The following is a 24,497-nucleotide window of genomic DNA, read 5'->3' as shown; positions in this document are numbered from 1 at the left end:
CTGCGCTGGGTGAAGAAGGACTTCCTTTGTTCTGCCCTGAAGCTCCCACCAATCAGCTTCATGGGATGAACCCATTGGGTTCTAGTGTTATGATTGAGAGAAAGAAAATGAGCATCATCACATGGAGGAAAATCGCGTTTGCTTACCGTCGCTTCTCCACCCCCACAATTGTCTCGCATTACTTCCTCTTTTGAAAGAGGAAGTAAACAACTTGCACATGGCCCATTCTGTGGGCTGTTTTGATCCTGCCACTTCTCCTGCACACAGCAGTAGATAACAGCAACTTCCGCCTTTAAAAATAAGTTGGACTTACTGGGGTGTTTTTTGTTGTGCAATGAATGCTAGAAGGGGTGGGAGGCGCTTGGGAGCCAGACAATGTCGTGAGAGGGACCCACGGAAATCGGTGAGTGCCCAGGAAACCGCGTTCAATAAAACACTCGTCCGATGGAGCTCAATGTCACCTCATCCAGTTTCTCCACACCATGTATAGTTCTATATACCTCTATCATGTTTCTCCTTATTTATCTTTTGTCTCCTTATTTATCTTTTGTCTAACTGATACAGTCTCAAATGTTGTAACCTTTCCTCATAGGAGAATTGCTCCATTCCATCCCCTCGATCATTTGCTTTTCTGCACCTTTTCCAACTCTACAATAGTCTTTTTGAGGTGAAGTGACTGTACACAGTTTTGTAAGTGGCCACACCACAGCTTTGTATACGGGGAGAATGATACCGGCAGTTTTATTTTTGATTCCTTTCCTAATTATGCCTAACATGGAAATTTCCTTTTTCACAGCAGCTGCACACTGGGTTGACATTTTCATCGATCCGTCCACCCGAACCCCAAGATCTCTTTTTCGGTTGATCACTTGATTCAAATCCCATCAGCTTATATATTAAAGTCTGGATTTTTTTTGTTCCTGGTCCCAAGCTCTTCTTTACATAAGGACTGGACAGGACTCAGGCTTGTGGGATCTGTTCTGTGTCTTCCTGGAACCCTGGGATTCACAAACTGTAGCCTGGTGAGAAAACCAGACTCTGAGGATGAAAGAATTATGAGCCCAAAAACTTGTTCTGAATAGCAGAATTGAACGAAGCTCAGTTTGTCCCACAAAAATCCAACCTTGGCCACCCCAAGCTTTCTTCATTAAAGTATGATTTAGGAGGGCAGCATTGGTGTGAATTTGTTGCTGTTATTATTTTAAAAATTGGGTGTGTGTGTGTCAGAAACCATGGTACATATCCTGCAAATTGTCCAGCGACTGACTAGTAGACCTGGAACTACCATCTGCCTGCCATCTTACATCAGTCAACGAGAGGTGCCTGTTCAGGACTGTGGGTGGGAGAGGTGTCTGGTGCCCCCTCCCATGATTCTGCTGTGAAGAATCCCATCAAAGTTTAAGCCCCATAAAATCTGAACGGGAAACTCAAGTCTGGGTGTAGCTCTTAAACACAACAGTAGAAGCGTGAGAGAGGAGCCTACTGGAGTCATATAGAGGGTGGCATCGTCATCTACGCACTTCTCAACAAAGCTGCATGGGAATTTGGCTGCTGCTTCACCCTAAAGCACCACACCTGGTTTCCTTGAGCAGACTTGTCCTAGGCATGCCTCTGTGTCCCATCTGTTGTCTATCCCAAAGTTTTAATTAACCCATGTTTGTCAAGAGCTGGGAGACGGCAACCGGGGCTAACGGATACCTGTTGCCCCTTCTCCATGAGTTGGGGTTTTGCCCCTGCCTGGCCATGCCTCGTGCCTCTCGCTTGCTTCTGCCCTTTTCTCCTGGGAGAGGATTGTTGTGTGTTTGACAGTGTGTTCTGTAACAGAGGTGCCCCAGGGAGCCAAAGGCCTGCATCGAAGGCACAGCAGTGCTTCTCCAGGTGTTGCTGCCACCTGTCTCCGGCGCTCTTCGGTGCAGACCCTTGGGGCGAAGGGTTCTGATACTCCCAACTTCCCTGCATGTTTCCCACCCTCGCCACCACCACGGAACATAAGATCTTCCAGGTCATGTTCAACCACCCTCAGAGTGTGCTTTCCTTCAGCGTGGCTCCTTTGGTGCCAGGCCTGGCCACATATTTTGTCAGAGTAACTTCAAAGATTCATCCTTCTGTTTGCACCCTGTCTGAAGAGGGCAGTGCCTCTGAGCATGTGCCCATCTGCCTTTGGAGAGGGCCCCTAGCTTAGTCTTTGCAGGCGAAAGGGTCCAGTTCAATCCATGGCAGCATCTTCAGTTTTTAAAAGGGCTGGCTACCAGATGATGGGGAAAGCCTGCCCTGCATGAAACCCTGGACATCTATTGCAAGTCAGAGGAGATAGCATTGGGCTCTAGACAAGCTGTTTGGCACTTGGCAAACTCCTCCCTCCCTTTTTATTTATTTTTATATTTATTTAAGGATTTTTATGCCGCCATTCAGCCAAAAAAGGCTCTCACAGCGGCTTACAAAAGTATTTCTTGACAGTCCCTGCCCACAGGCTTACAATCTAAAAGACATGACACAAAAGGAAAGGGGATTGGGAGGGAGGAGGAGGAGGGGGGAAAGGAAAGCAAATTCAGGCACTACAATCTTAGTTGCAAAGTTCAGCAGTTACAGTTGACAGCAGGAGGGAGGGGGCTCTCAGCTGGAGCTGGACCCAGGCATGATGGAGAAGTGCCTGGCTGCTGCTTCCTCCCTCACTGGTGGCCTCTGCAGAGACAGTTGGTAGCAGGAGGGAGGGGGCTCTCAGCTGGAGCTGGACCCAGGCATGGTGGAGAGGTGCCTGGCTGCTGCTTCCTCCCTCACTGGTGGCCTCTGCAGAGACAGTTGACAGCAGGAGGGAGGGGGCTCTCAGCTGGAGCTGGACCCAGGCACGATGGAGAGGTGCCTGGCTGCTGCTTCCTCCCTCATTGGTGGCCTCTGCAGAGACAGTTGGTAGCAGGAGGGAGGGGGCTCTGAGCTGGAGCTGGACCCAGGCACGGTGGAGAGGTGCCTGGCTGCTGCTTCCTCCCTCACTGGTGGCCTCTGCAGAGACAGTTGGTAGCAGGAGGGAGGGGGCTCTCAGCTGGAGCTGGACCCAGGCATGATGGAGAGGTGCCTGGCTGCTGCTTCCTCCCTCACTGTTGGCCTCATTTTGCTACCTGCCACGTAGCCACAGCCAGCACCCAGGACTCTCAGCAGAGGTTTGGCTTTGAGTTGCGGACACCGCCGTTCAATACTTGAACCCTGAGGCTCCTGGAGTGAGGAGTGGTTCATCTTTACAGGAGCAGTTATGGCATGGCGGGCTTCCATCTCCAGGGACCCCTCATTTACCTCTTGGTTTGGGACATCTCACAGACCACTCTGTCTAAGCCCTACTCAACCTCCAGGTCACTTAATGAAGACAGTCTTTGATGGTAGCTGTGGGGCAGGTGTGCGATACAAACAAATGTGTGTGCCCTGTGTGCACACATGCACAGAACTGGAAAGTGTGTGTCATTTCACGTGTGTGTGTGTGTGTGTGTGTGTGGTTCATGATGTGAAGAATATGCCAAAGAAACGAGTTGCTTCTAATGTCACGAGGGCTGCATTGTTTAATCAATTTGATGATTTAGATTATTAGATTGAAAAAAAAAACTTTTGATCAAGGGTGCCCTGATTAAGCAAATCAATTTTTTAAAAGTTGCATTTGCCAAGAAAACTGCTTAAAAGAGGCACCCCCCCTTTCACTCACAAATAATAGGAATGCCTCGTCTGACACAGACATCCAAACCCAAAGTGCGGGTGCTTTTTGCTTCAGAATGCCTGTATTAGATGCAAATGGAATCAATCAATCAATCAAATAAAACTCATACAATTATTTAAGATTTCTTTAACCAATTAACAGCCCTAAATGTAATATGGAGATATCAGCTGTCCCGTTCAGGAAACTAGCACTGCAAACAAACAAACACGGGAAGGGGTGGAATGTATTTTCAAACCAGAAAATAGCATGTTTGGATTTTGGTGTGAAAAATCCTGCAGTACCAGCTGGTGGTGCGTTAGTGTGATTTGAGTCTCCTTGCTCTTGCCAAAAGAAGAGGAGATGCCCACACTAGAGGCCTTCAAGAAGCATCTGTCAGGGATGCTTTAGGGTGGATTCCTGCATTGAGCAGCGGGTTGGACTCGATGGCCTTGTAGGCCCCTTCCAGCTCTGCTATTCTATGATTCTATGCATTTTTCCTGGCTAAGCAGGTGCATTTTTGGCATAGCTTCAGTATTAGGGTTGCATTCAGCAGGCAACTGTCGCACCCCTGTGAAATGAGTGTGGGGCAGCTGAGGATAGAAAGGGATCCCTTCCCCTTTGGGTCTGGCTTCTGTGCTGAACTGAAGCCGGAGGAAGGGTTAAGCAGCAGAGGCGGCGGCGAAGGCAAGGGAGAGCCTGCGTGCGGCTCCCTTTCATCCCCTAGACACAAAGGCCGCTGCGATTAGCACTCGTGGAGCGCACCTTGGCTCGGAGTCAGACACGCTGCAGCCAGAGCGGCAGGCAAACGCTCGCTTGGGCAACTGCTTCCTTGGCCTTTGTGCCAAGCCTAGAAGTTTGCTCTGTCTTTTCGTCCCGGTGCTGCCAGCTGAGATGCGGGGCTGGAAAGCAAACGGGTGTTGAGGGTTGGTCTTGCACGCCACAGGCTCCGGCGGCAGGTCGTCCTCTACCACCCCAGCCTGCTGAAGTGTCTCCAAGTTCCTTGGGATGAACCCTGGACACCTCTTAGTTGCCCTGATGGCCTTTTGAAGCAGCAGCAGAGCCAGAACGACTCGTCCAACGTGCCACATACACAAGGGCTGAGAAAGGAAACTGAGGCCCAGGGGGAAGGGGTCTCCCGTCGCACCACCGCCGTTAAAGCCACCTGGAAGCCGCCGTGGCTCCTCTTGCCAGCCTGTCCTGTTCCCATGCTGGGTTTGGTCCCTGACACAGCCCTGTGCAGAACACCTGACTAGTGAGTAGGATTGAATTCCCTTGGCCTTCGTGGTTGAGATGGGGGATGTCAGAGGGGCTGGATGAGTGCCCCCACTTCGCCCGGGGTGCTGCGTCATGGCTGCTATGTCTTTGCTGCTGCTGGTTCTCCACAGGTGGTTTCACGCACCTTCTTCTTGCTGCTGCTCTTTCGGGGAAGGTCCCAACGCTTGTTCCCATTTCGTGTCACGTCCGCGTAGGGCAGCCTTCCTCAACCTGGGGCGCTCCAGATGTGTTGGACTGCATCTCCCAGAATGCCCAGAGCGCCCCAGGTTGAGGAAGGCTGGCGTAGGGAATAGAGATTCTCCCAGCACAAGGAATCCATTCTATTCCACGCTGGTGAACCTTTCCTATGTAAACAATGGGAAAGGTCTCTTGCTTCTGCATGTGTTGAAAGACATCTTCTGAGCCAAAGAGGGTCAGGAGATCACTCAATTTCACCGATGTACAGTAGAAGCAGAGAAAGTCATTGTCAATTTTTTTAAAAAAAGAATTATTTGCAAATAAATAAGATCAGAACCAAACTGTGAACAGCATCTTATTAAGTAATAATCCCTATAAGGTGCCTGGCGTTAGCACTCATAAACTTAAGACTGACGCATCCTCCTGTCCTCTCCCTCGGCCCTCCCCAGTTCTAACTCTCTCTCTCTCTCCCCTTCCCAACGGACTCTTCTAACTGCCCCGGAATGCTCTTTTCTCCTCACCCCCCCCCCCCAGTGGGGACATGCACAGACACGGACGTAGCTGTCTCGAGCCTGTTCCCTCAGTACCGCTGGGCTCCCTTTCTCCCTCCCTTTCGGCCTCAGGCCAGGCTGATGGTCGGTTGGTCTACCTACCAAAATGGCAGGTGTAGTTCCGTTGTGCTTCCCCCACTGCACCCCCTCCTGAGTGTCTTGTAGCTTCTTTGGACTGTGCAGGGCTCAGAGGGCTGTCCTTTGAAGGTGAGGTCTGCTCCTTTAAACTGACTTGGGCGAGTTCAGAGATGCTCTCAGCCGGAGGAGGTCACATCTCATCTTTTGGTTTGAGTCCAGGCATAAATGGAGGGTTTCTGGATCCATGCAAGACATCCCAGCCCTGCCACCGTATCCCTCTGATTGTAACCCTGTGTATGGGGAGGGGGCTGGAAAGGCTTCATGGTGTCACACTGTGTGTGTGTGTTCCTGTTCACAGTGGAGTTTCTGTTATGATTGTGGGGAGAGCAGAAGAGGGAGGCCTATCCGTCCCACGCTCTGCTACATTGGCGGGACCTTGAGCTGCTTCTGTGGACTGTTGCATCCAATCACCGTGGTAGCTCCTCCTTTTATTTCAGATCTGGTGTTCAGACAATGACTTGAGCTTTCGATGCAAAGGAGGGAATATTATATTACACACATTTCTTATAATTAGGCATGGAATCTGATGGATGCATTTTCTGAAATCAGCTGCAAACACCATAGTAGATTGTGGCAACTTTCTTAACAGCGGCAGGGCAGGAGCCACAATGCGGTAGCTCCGTCTTTCCTGCCTGACATTTCTACCACCATCTCCTCAGGCCTCGTGAGTCTCGGAAGGAGACTTGCTCCCCAGTGCCCCCTTCCCCGCTGCTGGGGCTCTCGTCTCTGTTGTGGGCCTATTGAGGATGGCTAGCAAAGCACTTCAACACACCCACACCTGTAGTTAGGGAAGGGCTTGATGCTGATGCGGTTGCCTTGGCAACAGTGACAAGATGAAAGCCTCTGGGAGAAGCCTTGAATAATAACCTGGAGGGACCCCACGGGAGAAGGAAGGAAAGGGGTGTGGAGGGGGGGGGAAAGGTCAAGGATTTCAAGAGTGGAGAAAGAGAAGGTGGAAGGACTGACATTCAAATGAACATCCGAGCACTTCCACATTTATCCAGCTCACATCTTTAACCTTTGGAAATAGTGACTTGCCTATTAATCTGTGAACTAACAACTCTAAAATCATTTATCATTTAACTTTATTATTACCTGTTGAAATCCTGTGCAGTAGGTGAATCACATCTCCATAATGTTTATTTATTTTAGAATATTTTTTATACTGCTCCCCATTTTAAAATAAAATCCCAAAGCAGTTGGCAACGAATTATAAAAGCAATACATCATTGTAAAAGCACAACAACGTTTAGACATGTTAATGGTTGGGAAAAGCCAGGGTGAGCAAGTAAGTTTTTAGCAACGGTTAAATGCACATGATTGCCAGCACCTGATGTATCACAGAGGGGAGGAGGTAATTGCTGAAGGCAGGGGCCACCACAGAGAAGTCCTGTTTGCCATGTTATCCCCTTGATATGACTTAGAATCATAGAAGAGTCGAGTTGGAAGGGGCCTACAAGGCCATCGAGTCCAACCCCCTGATGTATCACAGAGGGGAGGAGGTAATTGCTGAAGGCAGGGGCCACCACAGAGAAGTCCTGTTTGCCATGTTATCCCCTTGATATGACTTAGAATCATAGAAGAGTCGAGTTGGAAGGGGCCTACAAGGCCATCGAGTCCAACCCCCTGCTCAATGCAGGAATTCACCTTAAAGCATCCCTGAAAGATGGCTGTCCAGCTGCCTCTTGAAGGCCTCTAGTGTGCATGAGCCCACAACCTCTTTAGGTCATGGGTCCATTGTCATACTGCTCTAACAGTCACAAAGTTTTTCCTGCTGTCCAGCTGGAATTTGGCTTCCTGAAACTTGAGCCCATTATTCCGGTCCTGCACTCTGGGAGGATTGAGAAGAGATCCTAGCCCTCCTCTGTTTGACAACCTTCCAAGTATTTGAAGACTTTGCAGGGGTGGCTCAGTCAGCAAAGCCTCCCCTGAAGATTGTAGGGGGCTTAACAGATCTGTGTAGGGGGAGAAGTTCTTTCAGCCAACCTGAAACACATACAGTTAACTGAAATGGAACACAGGGATTTGTCCCTTACAAGCAAGGGCTCTGGAGGCTGATTTGGGATTGGAAGGATAGCCAAGACCAGGCCCCAAATCCGTGGTTCACATCTGCCCTGTTTCCACCCCTTTTAATTATTTGAAAGAGGAAGTTACAGGGCTATCAGTTACTTGGCATGATTGGGAGGCCTTTGGCAAATTGTGGATTGCTCTGTATTGCATAGGGAGCCAGTGGCAGGGTTGATCTCTTCCACCAAAACACAGAAGGCCCCCAATCTGTGTCCTTCACCCCGTGGAGCTCCTGGCCAGAGCCAGGAAACAAATATTGTCTGGCTCCATTATTATTATTATTATTGTTGTTGTTGTTGTTGTTGTTGTTGTTGTTGTTGTTATTATTGATGATGATGATGATGTTCTAGCCCCCTGAAGAAGATCTCAAAACAAGCGAAGGGCTGGAACAGGCTTTTTGTTAATGAATTTATTCTTGCATCCTGAGAACTTGTTTCCCTTCTTGGTGTATCGGCCTGGTCGAGAGGGCACCTTGAGCCCCTGGGAGTTGGAGGTGCAACAGAGGCACCTAGCAGTGTATATGCATACAGTAGCGTTTCCTCCTCCCCCCCCCCCCCCACAGAGCTTTGGGGAGTAGAGACCAAGCTGAAAGGCGGGGAAGGCAGCATGAGTGGTATCTTTTGTGACGCTCAGCTGCCCAAAGATTGCTGATATTCCAGCCTGTCCCTGACCCCAAAGGGCATGGCCTGAAGGCACACGATGCAGCAACTTTGCTGAAGCTAAGCAGGTCTTGGTTTGGTCAGTGCCTGGATGGGGGACCACCATTGCACCCAACATAGACTTCCTTGATGATGGAAGAAAGGTGGCGATGCGGGGTGGGGGGTGGCGTTACATTGGGAATCATCTCTCAGCCAAGCCAGTGCAGGCTTTCCCTGATCCCCTGCTCCAGCCAAGAAGGAGCTGTTGGCTGGCAGACTATGCTTGCCCCGGACTATGCTTCCAGATGTCCCTTTTAATCCATGTCAAAAAAGCTGTGGGCAAAGCAACCACCACCAAAACAGTCCCCATCCTCAGGATTCATTTCCCTCCTTTTCTGGAGCAGGTTCGTGCTCGTGCATTCTTCTGCGCATGGAGGATGACGGAAAAGCTCAATGGCGTGACGGCTTCCCCCGCCAACCCTCAGCTGCAGGTGTCTGTGAAAACAGCCTCCGAAGGTGATCCAGAGCAGAGTGGGCGCAGCAACCGCAGCAGGTGACCGGTGTGCTTGCGGGGTGGTTGGCTGCTTGGTGATGAGGAGAAGGCATTCTAAACATGCTCAGATATGCTCTTGATGGAGTATGCGACAGTATGTGTGTGGTGGCTGGAGGTGAAGAAAGCAGAGCCTCAGCATGTTCTGGGTTCAATACACCTGTGTGTGAGAGAGTCAGGATTTGGACTGAGACAGGAGCCCTCTTTTGACAGGGACGGCAGGGATGAGGAGGGGATGAGGGGAGAGATCCCTCCCAGGCTAGGATGCTGTGCTCCATGTCCCTCCCCGCCCCCTACTTTGCTGGGCAGCCAAAGGTCACCTGCTCATTTGGTCTCTCCACAGAGTGTCCTTCACCGGTGATGATGCATCTTCAGAGCTCCAGCGGGTGGCTGCCATGGATGATGCAAATCAGGAACCACACAAGCCCCCCCCGAAGAAAGGGGCCCTCTCCAGGTATTTCTGGGGCTTCAGCTAGGCACTGCTTGAGGTGGCCCCTGTGCACGGCCAAGGGAAAGAGGCAGCTTCTCAGAGCCGCCTCTGGAGGGCAGCCGCTGAGTGGGCTGGAAGGTCGTTGGAAGCAGAAGGCTGCCGTTCCTGCCTCTGTCAGCAATGCCATTGTGGATGCTGGCACACCATGGACATGTGTCAGCCCAGGTCTAAATAACATTTTCTAGCCACGGGGTTGCAAAATGTGATGCTGTGTGGGTGTCATCCTATTCAGACGTGTGACTTGTCAGGAGGGCCTCCTGCCTGGACATTCCTTTCCTTTCCCAGTCTAGGGCAGAATTTATTGGTTGTATGTTAATCTGCCCATTAAACAGGCATTCTCCGGGCAGATTATGGAAGCTAAAAGAATACAATCCTATATAAGAATATGATAGTGTAAGGCTTATTTCTCAAGATCTACCAGACCGATTTTGTTCCTTTTCATTTTAAACTGAAGCTCAAGCAGCATAGATGTGCAGAAAAAAATTGAAAGTTTGAAAAAGTTCAAAGCTTGAGCTTTATTAGCAATTAAATCCCAACACGCCAAACAGGCAGGGCAGCTCCTCTGCCAACAGGATGATGGACGGCCCTGCTTGGCCAATCATTGTGACTCAAAGGCAGGCCCTGGGTGCAGCCATGTGGTTAGTCCGTTGCCGCCAGTGGGGACAGGGAAGGGGATGGAAGCGGCCAATCAGGGCGCACAAGGGAGGGAGGGAGGGAGGCTGTGCCACATGCAAATTTCAGATGGAGGATTCACTATGCATGAAACACATTTGCATTATTCATGAGCCCCTCTGTGGTGAGGGGGCTTAAGGGCAAAAAAGCTGACTAATTGTGCCCATGGCAACATGGCGTTACACTAGTAGTACAATACAGGAGACAGGAAGTTCAGCTGGCCCATGTGCCCCAGCTCTCCTAACTGCATGGCTGAGAGACTCACTCTTGCTCTCCTGTCCCTTGCTTTCCAGGGTAGCCCGGCTGGTGATGGTTCTTCGGGAATGGGCAAATAAAAGCTTAAAAGAAGAGGAGCAGCGGCCGGACTCGTTCCTTGAGCGCTTCCGAGGGCCGGACGTGAAGACTTTGGCGGCGGCAGCTGATGATGGCTCTGGAGACCAGGACCAAAAGAAAAAGTAAGCCCGCTTCTTTTCTCTCATCTGTCTGGAGCCCCACAAAGCCCCACACCTTACCTTCCTGTGCTCTGTATGCAAGCTGGGAAGGTGTGGATGCAGCAGTGAGAAAGCAAGATGGCTGATCCATCATACACAAGGAAGGAAAGAAGGAAGGAAGGAAGGAAGGAAAGAAGGAAAGAAGGAAGGAAGGAAGGAAGGAAGGAAGGAAGGAAGGAAAGAAGGAAGGAAGGAGTAACCCCAAGGATGGGGAAGCCGGCAATTATTTCCTCCTTCTTTGCCACCTCTTTCCCAGTGAATTAGGACCCCTGTGGTTTTGCCTCTGGCTATCTCTGGGACTAACAAGGAAGGAGCCTCCTTGGCAGGGTTGGGCGTCTGGCCATGGCCCACTGACAAGGGTCTCCTGGAGTTGCTCCTCCTTTTCACCCATCTGCTTCTTTACCTGCCTCTTGCTCTGGACCAGATAACAGTGGTGGTGAAAAGAAGGAGCAGTAGATGCCCCTGCCCACTTCAGGACAAATAAAAGGAAGTGCTTCTTCACACAGCGCCACTATGGAATTCACTACCACAAGATATGGTGATGGTTACCGATTTGGATGGCTTTAAAAGGGGGTTGGATAAATTCCTGGAGGAGGAGAAGCCTATCCATGGCTACTAGCTCTGATGGTTACATGCTACCTCCAGTATCCAAGGCAGTAAGCCTAGGTGCACCAGTTGCTGGGGAACATGGGTGGGAGGGTGCCATTGCACCATGTCCTGCTTTGTCGATCCCTGGTCAACAGCTGGCTGGCCACTGTGTGAACAGAGTGCTGGACTAGACGGACCCTCGGTCTGATCCCGCATCAGGGCTCTTCTTATGTTCTGATGCCCACGGGCTCTCTGCCTGACAAGCAAGTGATAGCACTGATGGGGCAGAGAGAGAGGATGAGGAACAAGAGCAGCTGATGACAATAGTGGCGAAAGGTAGGACACACTAAGGGAGTGGAGCATCCAGGGTGTCTTGCCCAAGGGCCCTCCAAAACCTGAAGCTGGCATTGAGAAAAACCAAATATTTCAGGCAGGGGGACTGATGAAGCGCTCTCTCTCTCTCTCTCTCTCTCTCTCTCTCTCTCTCTGTGTGTGTGTGTGTGTGTGTGCATCATGTAGTGTCTGCTTAATCCTTCCCCGTCTCACTGTTTCAAAACACCTCGCCCCCTCCAAATCAGTGAGCTCTCGTCTGAGCTGAGATTTCAACTGGGGTAGGAGGGGGGAGATTAGGCTCACAGGTTGCATTCTTCACCACCAGCTAGTCTGTATTCCCACTACCCTTGATAGCTCGTGTCGTTTAAAAGAATGCTTCGATTCTGCTTGCAGGAAGAAATGGAAAGTCTTTGTGCTGGACCCTGCCGGAAACTGGTACTACCGCTGGCTTCTAGTGATCGCCGTGCCTGTTCTCTATAACTGGTGCACGTTGGTGGCACGGTGAGTGGGGGGGCCTTGCTGCTGAGTAAATCAGCCTTGGAAAATGGGTCTTCCCATGACCATGGTGGGCCTGGAGAGAAGAGAGGGATGGGCACCCACTGGGAATGGAAAAATTAGGAGCCATAACCTACAGAATGTGGCACAGTCCTCACATTTCTTTTCTTCCCTGCCCTTTCTCTCCCCCATTTTCTGACTAGGCTGCTCCCCAGATCCCCTCTCCTTATAGCAAGCAGGGACGACCACCTCTGCCTTGTACTCAGTCAGTCATTTTCTGGAGTCCCAGCAACTGCAGGGTTGTTCAACTGCTGAAATTTGGGGAGACACATTGGCTCAATTCAGACAACATGTTAGTCAATGCAGTATGAAAACTCCACGCAGAGGTTGAGTTCCTGGGGGGTCCTCCCCACACAACATGGTCTAACTCCGCTGTTGTGTGACTGTGGGCTACCATGGAGTTGAGTAAAATCCATCACGATGTTTGATTGACAGTTCCTCCACCCTCTCTCCTCCTCTGATCCTCCTGATGGTATCCCATCAGCCATTGCTGTTAAAAAACACACAACAGTCCCGGCAACTCTCCTAGAGCGGCACTCACTCCTTTCGCCACTCTTGCCAGGGAACTCTGTAGCCAGTGGGAAAAGTCAACTCAGTGCAACGGAAAACTCCATGGAGCCCACAACACAAAATGCAATGCAACGGTTGTGCAGGAAATCTCCTCTGCACATTGTGGATATTCTGCTGGGAGTGTTTTAAAAAAACAAAACAAAAACCCTCCACTGTGGGGTGGAGTTTCCCTCCAGATATTTCTCAATGGTGGTGTAAAAACTCAACTGTGAAGTTCTAAAACCACCATTGAGAAATGCTTTGTCAGAACTGAGCCATTGGCTGGGTTCACACAGCACGCTAAGCCATGATGGTTTATTTTCTGGTGGAACCCATGATGGGTTCATGTGTCACCTGTGGTATGTTTCAGCCACCCACGATGGGTCAATCCACCCAAACACCCCACTCTGAGAACCCACGCTCTGCAGAATGGGCAAAGCAGGCTGTTGGCATAACTACGATATATAGTGGTTAGCAACCAATCATGGCTTAGCATTACGTGCGAACCCAGCCATTGTTCACTCGCTGTCTTAGAGCAGTTGCAATCCTTTGATTACACACAAACATGTGGGTTTATGCAGCTGGGTGGTTGTCAAGAAGCCTTTGTTTTGGCAGCCATTCCTGGCAAGTGGTCCAAGCTGGGCAGTGTGTTGCCACTCTCATTTCAGTTTGTGAAGCTGCTGGAGCTGCACACACCTCGGACTGTCTGTACAAGTAGGTGTGCAGGATTGCCATGTCGAACGTGTGAAAAAGGAGACGGCAGCACAAACGTTTTTGTGCTCCCATAAGTGGCAATCCTTGCAGCGAAAAAATTAGAGCAACGTGTTGTTGTTGTTGCTACTATTAAGCAAAGGTTGTCATTTCAGGGTATGGGGAAATCCTTGTGAAAAAGCCCTAGCCACCCTCCGCTTTGCTTTTTCACATTTCCCCACACTTGTTCACCCAGCCATTGTGGTCCGCTGCTGCTAGTGGGCAGGGGCATCTCCTGCTTGGCCACGGGCACTGGTCTGATGCTCCCAGGCTCCACCTTCCTTCCATGCCCTGGTTGCATGGAGGATGGATGTTGCCTGGATCCATCTCTAGGCATTCGTAGATGAGGATATGCGCACTCAGGTGTGCATGAATGGATCAAGGCAAGAAAGTGTCAGGCCAGTCACCTTGATCCCAGGGATGGATTCCTCCCCACCCTCAACTGTACCTGTACATTTGCAAGAAGTTTTCAGCCTCGCATGTAGGTGATACAAAAGACAACCAGAAGGGTGTCTATACCTAGGGAGGTTGTGGGCTCTCCCACACTAGAGGCCTTCAAGAGGCCGCTGGGTAACCATCTGTCAAGGATGCTTTAGGGTGGATTCCTGCATTGAGCAGGGGGTTGGACTCAATGGCCTTGTAGGCCCCTTCCAACTCTGCTATTCTATGGTTCTATGATTCTATGATAGGGGTGTGGGTGTGGGTGAGTGTTCACACAACATCTCCTCCTCTGACTTACCCTTGGTCAGACCAAAACAGCCTGGTGGGTGGTTCACCCGGCCAGTGAGCTCATCATTGCCTCACTCCTTGGGCTACTGGAACATTCACAGCAGGGTTTCTCCGGCCTCCTGAATCCCTCTGTTGCGGTATCTCTTGCAGAGCATGTTTCAATGAACTCCAGAAAAAATACTTGGTCTGGTGGCTGGTTCTGGACTACCTCGCTGATAGCATCTACATCGTCGACATTGTCATTCGGCTGCGCACAGGTGAGGGATCTGGGGCAGGAGGGCCATGGTGCGGAAGGGCCGGCTGAGCCTCCCTATTGCTGAGGTTGACGATCCTGCTCTGCCCTTGCAAGGCAAACATGGCCCCAAGAAAGTGAATCTTATTAACAGCAGTTCTGAAAAATAGAGTTTCCCAATGAAAGTTTGATCACCTTTCACTGATGATTTTTTTTTTTAATTTACTCACCCGGGTATTAGTATTCAGGCATGGTAAAGGAGTTGGCTATGATATCACATTGACTTATAACCTATCTAAATCAGGGATAGGCATCCTGGTGCATGTGGGCACCACTGCAGCCCCCTGACATTTTTCTTGGTGCCTGACCCCTCCCAATTTTAGAAAAAAGTTAACACATTTTGTGGTGTGAAACCAAAAACAGGTTTCTCTTGATGCAGAAAACTATGAGTTGTTAACTGTAGCTCAGACCACCACCTCTGCCTTGTCCTCTGCCACACCTCCCATGGCAGCCATTTTGTGATGGTGCCCCAGGACAGTTTCTCAGATTGCTAAATATGTCCATGTCCCCAAAAGGTTGCCTATCCATGATCAAAATGGAGAAAATACAGTACTGAATGTTTTCAGGATATTTGGGACTGGGCATCATTTCAACACACACACCCCACACTTAATTCACCACTGCAAGGATGCAGAATATGTTCCTTTGTATCTTTGTGCCATCTGAAGCGACCCTGGGGCCACTATCCTGTGTGCTTGGCTCCAGTCAGATGAAGGTTCTGACATCTGGAACTGGATGCAGGTTCAGGCATGTGGAAGGAGCAGATTGGGTGAAAATAAATAAATAACCATCTTTGGAGTTACACCATCCAGGAGGCCAGGGTCGGCCAGGGTTGAATGCCACTCTCTGTTTTCCTTGGCAGGTTTCCTTGAGCAGGGCTTACTCGTCAAAGACCTCAAGAAGCTGCGTGATAAGTACATTGGCACGATGCACTTCAAGCTGGACGTCCTCTCTGTCCTGCCCACCGATTTCGCCTACTTTGCCACCGGCATACACCGCCCAGAGGTCCGCTTCAACAGGCTGCTGCGCTTCTCTCGCATGTTTGAGTTCTTTGATCGGACTGAGACGAGGACCAGCTATCCAAACATCTTCAGGATCTGCAACTTGGTGATGTACATTTTGGTCATCATCCACTGGAACGCCTGCATCTACTATGCCATCTCTAAGGCCATTGGCTTTGGAGAGGACACCTGGGTTTACCCAAATATATCAGACCCAGAGTACGGGTATTTAACACGGGAGTACATCTATTGCCTCTACTGGTCCACCCTGACCTTGACCACTATTGGAGAGACGCCCCCTCCTGTGCGGGATGAGGAGTACCTCTTTGTCATCTTTGATTTCCTGATTGGGGTCCTCATCTTCGCCACCATTGTGGGTAATGTGGGCTCCATGATCTCCAACATGAACGCCAACAGGGCAGAGTTCCAGGCCAAGATCGATGCCATCAAGCACTACATGCAGTTCCGCAAAGTGAGCAAGGAGATGGAGGTCAAGGTCATCAAGTGGTTTGACTACCTCTGGACCAACAAGAAGACGGTGGACGAGTGGGAAGTGCTCAAGAACCTGCCCGACAAGCTGCGGGCTGAGATTGCCATCAACGTCCACCTGGAGACCTTGAAGAAAGTGCGGATATTTCAGGACTGCGAGGCTGGGCTCTTGGTGGAGCTGGTGCTCAAGCTGCGCCCTCAGGTGTTCAGCCCAGGTGACTACATCTGCCGGAAGGGGGACATTGGCAAAGAGATGTACATCATCAAGGATGGGAAGTTGGCGGTGGTGGCAGATGACGGTGTGACTCAGTATGCTCTGCTGACTGCCGGCTGCTGCTTCGGAGAAATCAGCATCCTCAACATCAAAGGAAGCAAAATGGGCAACCGCCGGACGGCAAACATCCGCAGCATTGGCTACTCCGACCTCTTCTGCTTGTCTAAGGAGGACCTCATGGAAGCAGTGACTGAGTATCCAGATGCCAAGAGAGTCCTAGAAGAGCGCGGTCGAGAGATCCTCACCAAGGAAGGACTGTTGGATGAAGCAGCAGCAGAAGGCATGGAAGGCATGGACGTAGGGCAGAAGCTGGACAGGCTGGAGGCCAGTCTGGAGACACTGAACTCCCGCTTCTCCCGGCTCCTAGCAGAGTATGATGCTGCCCAGATGAAACTCAAGCAGCGCATCACCTCTGTGGAGAGTAAGGTGAAGCAGGACAACCTGGAGGAGCTTTTCTCTGATAGCCCCAACAGCCCACCCAGGGATGAAGAAGAAGCCAAACCATGAGGAGGCAGCAGCTCCTGGCACATGCTGCTCATCAAGCCCGTCTTACAGTAGACCCATCTCCAGGCTGCAGCTCTAAATATGGCCACCTCTCCAGGTTCATTCCCAGCTGGGTGTTGCCAGCTGCTCTCGCTTAGGTTTGTGGCTCCTCTTCTTCCCATTGCGTAAGACTTAGACGACTGACAGAATTGCTCAGGAAGGTGCATATTCAGAACAATCCAAGAGAGATTGCACCAGCTGCTCACAGTCTTTTGTAACACAACTCTTTCCTGTTTTGTAAAGCAGAATTGCATACTTTGATACTAAAACCTGATAGGAAACCCCCACCGGATCTTGTCCTCCCTGTTCATGGGGCAGTTTCAGAGGTCACCCAGCTTGTGAGCAGACTGTGATGTTTTCCCTAAGTCTGGGTAAAGAAGAGAGGGAGGGGATATGTATGTCTGTGCATGCTCCAGGGCGTGAGTCCACCTGTTTCAGTAAAGACTAGAATATTTCAGAATTCCAGCAGGTTGAGGGGGCCTGTGTCACCACAGTGCTGCAGATCCACACAAATTCTTTGGCCCAGGTCCTGCTGCTCTGCAGCCAGCCAGTAGCTGTGTCCATAATGCATTCCCTCTGCTCATTGAAGATTTAAAGTCATTCCTAGCCATACTTCTCCCCACAATCCTTGAATATGGGCTCCTTCTGCAAGAACTCTGGGCTGCCAGTAACCGCACCTGTTACCAGGAGAAGGTCCTCAGTAGTTGAGATCTTCACACAATCCAGATGGTTAGAAAGGACTTGTCTGGAGAAAGTGGCTGAACCTGACACCTTTCTCACACTCCAACCCATTCCCAAAGGAGCTTCAGAGGAAAACCTTGCCCTGTTTCACAGACTGGAGTGGCCGCACCCATGCGTGTGTGAGTACTGGAGGAGGAAGACGAGCAAAGTTGGCCACCAGAACAGACCTATTTGGGATACTCTTCATTCTCATTACTGAAGCCAACTCGACCATCCTAGAGTTTGGGTGATAAAAATGTGCCTATCTTTTGGATCTGGGAAAGCCCAGGTGACAGAAGTGAATGTCTCTAGAGTTCTCAAGTTCTCTCTATCCAACCCCCTACTTTGTCTGTGCTTCTTTCCCTTCTCCCACCTCAGTCCTTGGCCGGTGGTCCCAACGAGCACCCTTAGAGAGCCGAACAAGAAACTTTGCACCAAATGGTGTTTATGGGCCCCTCTGGGCCATATCTGGTTTTATGCATGAGGCAAAAAAATGCCACCCACCCACCCAGTCCAAGGTTAGCAGAGTAAGAAACTACCCAGTCAAAAAGCACGTCTATCCAGTTTCACTGAAGGCATCCAGGTCTGTTGAGATCCTGTCTGGAACCTGGTTGCCCTCCAGCACTGGAATGGAGAGGCAACCCACTAAGCATTTAGGCTGGTCCAGTGCCGGGCAAGATCAAGATGCAAGCTTCCAAGAAGAACTGCATATACAGTGGGAAGCAGGACTCCCAGGGCTGCTTCACACATAGCCCTTCTAGCAGGTGCATGTTTTGAAAGAGATGTGCCTTGATGTAAAACCCATGTGCCAAGGAAGCCACAATGGGCTGCAGTTTCACAGGGCCTCTTGGCCCTCTCTAAAAGAAGGAACTCTTGTGAGAGTGAGCAGCCACTTGGTTTAGCCGTTGTCTTGCATCGCCACCTCCCTGGATCCTCTCCAGTTCTGGTCGTTCTGGTTGGGTCAAGCAGAGGGCAGTTCTTTGCTTGGGACTCCGAGTCTGCTTAAGCTCACGTTCCATGAGCACCTTGCCCTGGAATGTGTGTCTCTGGCAGTGCCACATACCACCACCACCAGGCTTCTATTCCACCTGGGAGCTTTCCGACCTCTGACTTCCCTCCTTCTGGTGAAGAGTATGAGCCACAAGAGGGTGCTGTGTACCATGGAATGACGTGCAGGCCTGCCTGGCTCAGCCTGCTTGAAACGAGACAAGGAGGAGCAGCTGTCCTGTCAAACAAACGGAGGACCAGTCCAGGTGGGCACAGCAGCATCTCACCTGGAGTCAGGAGTTACTCTTCTCTCTGGGGAAATAAGACCCATTGTGCTGTCAGGCTTCATAAGCTAGTCAGCTTGGTCAGTCCACCTGCTCTGTTATGTTCCGTCCGTTTCCCCTTCACCCCCCGTGGGATTGTGTACCCGTATCTCACATTTGCAAATAGTTCGAAATTGTGGGCCAGGATGAATTTTGCAGACTCAACTTCTCACGTTTGCTGAATGCATTTTGTGCTTTGTGCCAGATGTGCACGGTGCTGTTCACAAGATGGGGGGGAGAGAGGAGAGACTTCTTTCAAAACAACACCATCCCTGGTAACTTTTGTGAAGTTTTTTTTCTCATGGAGTTGTTACTCATTAGCTATAAGAAACAGTTGCTGGCTCTCACTTTGTTGTAATGTGATACTTTAACCCGACTGAGGCAGAGGCGTGAGATCAGGGAATCCGCACGTCGTTCTCAGGGTGCTTCCATCCGCCCCCATTGCACCCCGAAAACGATCGTGTAACTCGCCGCCACCCAACTCCCTCCTCGCCAGCCGGCTCGGAGAGCTCGGCAGAAGAAGGCCGGGTGGAGAGCGGAAGAAGCTCTCCACCCCGCCTTCTTCCCCCGAGCTCTCTGTCCCAGCCGGCGAGGAGGGAGTTGGGTGGCGGTGGCACCGGCAAGGACGCTTCTTCCTCTGCTCTTTTACAGGCGAGTTACACGATCGTTTTCGGGCGGATGGAAGTCCCCTGAGAACGACGTGCGGATTCCCCCCACATGTCCTCCATGCTCATGGCAAGAACCCACGTGGGCAGCCTACACAAGGCATGGGAATCTCCCCCGCAGCCGCAAATCGAGTTGTTGACAGGAGTTGCAGGGCTGGGGACAGCAGAGCCCAAGGCAAAAGCTGCGCTCGCCTCGGGCCCTGGGTGTTGAAGGCTTCCAGGCAAAATATGGGTGCCTGCCTTATCCATAGCAGCAACTGCTTCATTGCTCCTTTTGTGGCTGCGCACCGATTGCCTTGGAGCAAAGAGGGCATCTGACTCGTTTTCTGCATGAAAGAATTGGCACTTTGCTGCTCCTCCGCCCATAATAAGGGGCTTTGCTTGTGGTGGAATAATGCGAGATTCCCGGCTCTGTTCATGCTTGCGCACAGGGCTGCTTTTGAAGGCTTGAACAATGAAACCCGGGAGCGGCGGTTATTTCAGCACCCTGGACAGCAGCTGCCGAGAAGAGAGCGCCATTCCGGGGAGAATGTGCCCTGAAGCGCAGAGCGGCTTCGCAAAAGCAGCAAAAAGAAAGAAATCCTGCCCTAGTCCAATCCATTAACCTACTTGGGGGAAATCTGGAATCGCCTCCCCCAAACCTGGTGCCCTCCAAATGTGTGGGACTACAACTCCAATCACTCTACAACTCCTTCCAGCAAGGCCCGTGCGCCCTGGGAATTATTGGAATTGTGGTCCAACACACATAGAGGGCACCAAGTTGAGGGTGTGTGTGTGTGTGTGTCACTAAAACTTCCAACCCGTTACTCCAGAGAAAAGGTACCAAGGATTCCAAGCACCCCCTGCTTGGTTTCTTACAGAGTTCTCATGGAACTATTAATGAAATGAAGGCTGGCACTGCAGTGACTCCAGGTGCTTCCAGGTGAGATTTCTACGGCTTCATTGCTCCGCCTCGTTCAAAGACTGTTATGGAGGGTCCAGACGTTGTCATCTTTCACTTGTATCCTGTGTTTTTCCACGGCTTCTCTCATCTTTTCACTTACTGCAGAAAATCGGTTAAGGAAAGAAAGATGGAACAGCTGCACAAGGGCTTTCTGAATAGCAGGACTAGGAGCCACCATTGGGAATCACCCTAATGACAAAAGGATTGTGGCAATCACACCTCTCCCCGCCCCCCCCCCCCCGGTTTGCCTCCATGTTTTTTACCTCCATTTCATAAGCGTGGCAAGCGTTCCTCCCTTTCAAGATCCTCGCTATACCAGTGAACTCTCTTTTCTCTTGTTTGCTCTCCCACTGCTGTTGCACCCACCCCTTCTCCTTCCCCTGCCAGTTCATTGGTTCTTGTCGTTGATGGACATTGTAATCAAGTGGCAGCCCTCCCCTCACTCATTGGAGCTCCTAGGGGAACCTAAGAATCTAAGAAGAGCCCTGCCGGATCAGACCAAGTGTCCCTCTAGTCCAGCACTCTGTTTGCACAGTGGCCAACCAGCCATCAGCAAGGGATGAACAAGCAGGACATGGTGCAACAGCACCCTCCCACCCAGGTTCCCCAGCAACTGGTGCTGGAAACTAACTGAAATGCTTACAGCTCCCTCATTTTTAAAGATAAAGAGATGAAACTTGGGACTGTGAGAGCTCCTAAGTAGGGCTTTAGGCATGCCAAGTTTGAATCAGATTGGTTCATCTCTTGATTTTTTAGGAATTTTTTAATTCCCCACCTAAATCATTCCTTCCCATTAACACACCCACACCCACGCCCCTCCGATTCTGCACAGCATTGGTTTAAGGCAGAATTGGAGGTGTGTGTGTATGTGTTCAATGGAGCTTGTTTATTGCCTGGGCTTGATTCCCTTATTCAAGAGTAAATCCCATTGATTTCAATTGCATTTACATCCAAGTCATATTAAAATCCAGTGAGTAAACAGAAGAACTCAGAAGTCAGCATAGGTTGCAGAGTACTTCTTTCCAGTTTGCGGTTTTAGACTTTTAAAAAAAGCTTCTGAGTGACCACACTATTAAAAGCCAGTTCTATATGTGTTTACTCAGAAGTAAGTCTCTCTCTGTTCAATGAGGTTAACTGAAAGGTAAGCATAGGTGTAGGTTAGGCTTCAGAAATCCAGAAAAGGTGAGAGAAACTGCAAGTGAAGCCGTACAGTCATAGAGATCAAAAACAAAAATAAGAATATGCCATACCTGACCCACCATTTCTGGTTTGTCTCCTTTGCTTTCCTGGGCAGCCTTTCACTGTTGTGCTGTTTTTACGGTTAGGAATTTGCCAAAGCTTTTAAAAGGATGGAACTGATCATCACCTTATAGCCAGGTTAGTTTTGAGAGGGCACAGGCACCTCCGCCCTGACACTCATACGTAATGCATTGCTGGGTTTTTGCATATCTGGGTTTCTCCCCTCAGCTGTTTGCTAACCTTGTAAATTCATCCTTCAGTCTCAGTGCTACCAAAGATAAGAGCCTGAGCTGAAATCCAGACACACAAGGAAATCCTCATTGTCAGATAACTGTGTATAGAAAGGCCAGCCAGGTGCTTGGATTCGTAGTCAAATTCTCCCCGGTTCCTGGACACAACAGCTCCAATGCATTCACCTACTCCAGAGTATCATAGAATCATAGAATCATAGAATAGCAGAGTTGGAAGGGGCCTACAAGGCCATCGAGTCCAACCCCCTGCTCAATGCAGGAATCCACCCTAAAGCATCCCTGACAGATGGTTGTCCAGCTGCCTCTTGAAGGCGTCTAGTGTGGGAGAGCCCACAACCTCCCTAGGTAACTGATTCCACCGTCGCACTGCTCTAACAGGAAGTTTTTCCTGATGTCCAGCCGGAATCTGGCTTCCTTTAACTTGAGCCCATTATTCCGTGTCCTGCACTCTGGGAGGATCGAGAAGAGATCCTGGCCCTCCTCTGTGTGACAACCTTTTAAGTATTTGAAGAGTGCTATCATGTCTCCCCTCAATCTTCTCTTCTCCAGGCTAAACATGCCCAGTTCTTTCAGTCTCTCTTCATAGGGCGTTGTTTCTAGACCCCTGATCATCCTGGTTGCCCTCTTCTGAACACACTCCAGCTTGTCTGCATCCTTCTTGAATTGTGGAGCCCAGAACAGGCTCCACAAGCCCTACGTGGTTTGGGTCCAGGTTACCTGCAGGATCGCCTTCTCCCATACTGTCCACCCTGCACACTCAGGTCCTCTGGGGAGAACTTACTTCAGTCAGTCAAAACTAGGCTGACATCTGTTACCAAGAGGACCTTTTCTTCTGTTGCCCCCAGGTTGTGGAACGGCATGCCAGAGGAGATTCGTAAAATTAACCCTTTCTGTGATTTTAAGACAGCTTTGAAAACTAGTCTTTTCTGGCAGGCCTACCCAGACCCAGATGAATTTGAAATCAAGTTTTTTTAAGATGTGTTGATTCTTGTACTAATGTTGTTCCCCACCTTGATCCAAAGGGAGAGGTGGGTAAGAAAATTATTATTATTATTATTATTATTATTATTATTATTATTATTATTATTACCCTGATTTCAAGCCACCAAAGCCAAGGAATATCAGACAGAAGGTTATGGATACCATCTGACACCGCAACCTTTACTGCTGCCAATTAGACTTGCCCTTTTTTCCTGAACTCTAAATGCTGCTTTGGGTTGAAATAAGGCCATTTGCAGTTCAGTTAGGGTTCTTCTAGTTTATCTATATTTCAAGCTCTGCAAAGAAACCAAAAACTTCCAGATACTGAAGATATGTTGGGAAAGAAGGAGGAAATCCCTGCCAAACCAATCTAGGGAGACTCCTTCCTGTATTAGCTACAGCAATCAGGCAGACCTGAGCAAGGACACTCGCCCACTTCCATGCTTTCTAAACAAGGATATGAGTGCGAATGACTCTGTACCACGTAGGGCTCTTGGAACTGCCAGAAAAGGGCTGTTTGTAGAGCTGGCTCAGAAGGAGCTTCATCCCATGTACCTGTTTCCCTCAAATTATCCCCTACAGCGCTAAGCTGTTGTCGTTGTTGTTGCTACCGGGCGGCAAGATCCTTTGCATAGCAGGAAATAGGTTTAAGGGGGAAATATAAAAAAATCATAAAAAAATCAACGGATGACCCAATCTGATTCAAATTTGGTGTGCTTAAAAATCTCCTTAATATCTATTACTGTGCCAATTTTGATGTCTTTATCTTTAAAGCTCATGCAGATGTAAGCATTTGTTTAATTTTTCTTCAAATCCTGCTCCTGCACCCCAGTGACCGCTCAGAAAACAACAAATGATACGCTCGAAAACTAGTAGCAAAATACGGCGAGGCTTTTGCCTTTGAAGCACAATTAAAGCAGGATGCACGGGAGTACTTCACAATAAAAGCAGATGATAAGCTTGAAAACTTTGGAGTCCTTGCACAGTATAATGCTGGTGTGATAAAGCTCACAAGAATGCCCCCCCCCCCCAAAAAAAACCAAAGTCTCATGAATCTCTCTCTCTCTCTCTCTCTCTCTCTCTCTCTCTCTCTCTCTCTCTCTCTCTCTCTCTGTGTGTGTGTGTGTGTGTGTGTGTGTGTGTGTGTGTTTGTGTTTAAATAATACTTTTAAAATTCTTTTATCTTTGTAGCTTTGATTGTTCACAACTCCAGAATCTGTCTAGATGTGGAGTGGTTTACAATTGTTATAAATAAACACAGACAGGCAGACAGACAGACAGACAGACAGACACACACACACACACACACACCACATTCCAATGACTCACTGAATGGTGTGGCTGCAACATTGACATGGGGCTCAGAGGGTGAAGCTCCCTTGCTGCTAGTCCTCACTGAGGCTTTTTTGCCTTAGAAAGACAAGTTGTGCAGGAGCAGGTTTAATAAACTCTGCAAGCAGGGATGCGTTTGCACTCAAGGTTTTCCTCTTTGGATAATCCCCAAGGAAGCTGGAAGGCTGGCAGGGCTGTGTTACTGCAGGAAATGGGGGAATAAATACT

At 49.8% G+C, this 24,497-nt stretch overlaps 1 protein-coding gene across 1 annotated transcript; it reads left to right on the top strand.

The window, feature by feature from the left end:
• Positions 1-8,959: 8,959 nt before the first annotated feature.
• Positions 8,960-16,792, top strand: CNGA2 (cyclic nucleotide gated channel subunit alpha 2). The gene is made up of 6 exons (XM_063142067.1): positions 8,960-9,075; positions 9,416-9,526; positions 10,528-10,689; positions 12,040-12,147; positions 14,380-14,486; positions 15,384-16,792. Exons 1-6 carry the CDS (start codon positions 8,960-8,962, stop codon positions 16,790-16,792), a joined length of 2,013 nt encoding a protein of 670 aa, XP_062998137.1.
• Positions 16,793-24,497: the final 7,705 nt, after the last annotated feature.

Source organism: Elgaria multicarinata, chromosome 15 (genome assembly GCF_023053635.1).
Source record: "Elgaria multicarinata webbii isolate HBS135686 ecotype San Diego chromosome 15, rElgMul1.1.pri, whole genome shotgun sequence".
NCBI lineage: Eukaryota > Metazoa > Chordata > Lepidosauria > Squamata > Anguidae > Elgaria > Elgaria multicarinata.
This window is presented reverse-complemented; position numbering and strand designations above follow the sequence as displayed.

Bases quoted from the DNA above. Each gene is read 5' to 3' on its own strand.
- CNGA2 (XM_063142067.1), top strand. From the start codon at position 8,960: ATGACGGAAAAGCTCAATGGCGTGACGGCTTCCCCCGCCAACCCTCAG. The intron at 12,148-14,379 runs GTGAGTGGGGGG...TATCTCTTGCAG, and splicing joins TGGTGCACGTTGGTGGCACG to AGCATGTTTCAATGAACTCC. The intron at 14,487-15,383 runs GTGAGGGATCTG...TTTCCTTGGCAG, and splicing joins TGTCATTCGGCTGCGCACAG to GTTTCCTTGAGCAGGGCTTA.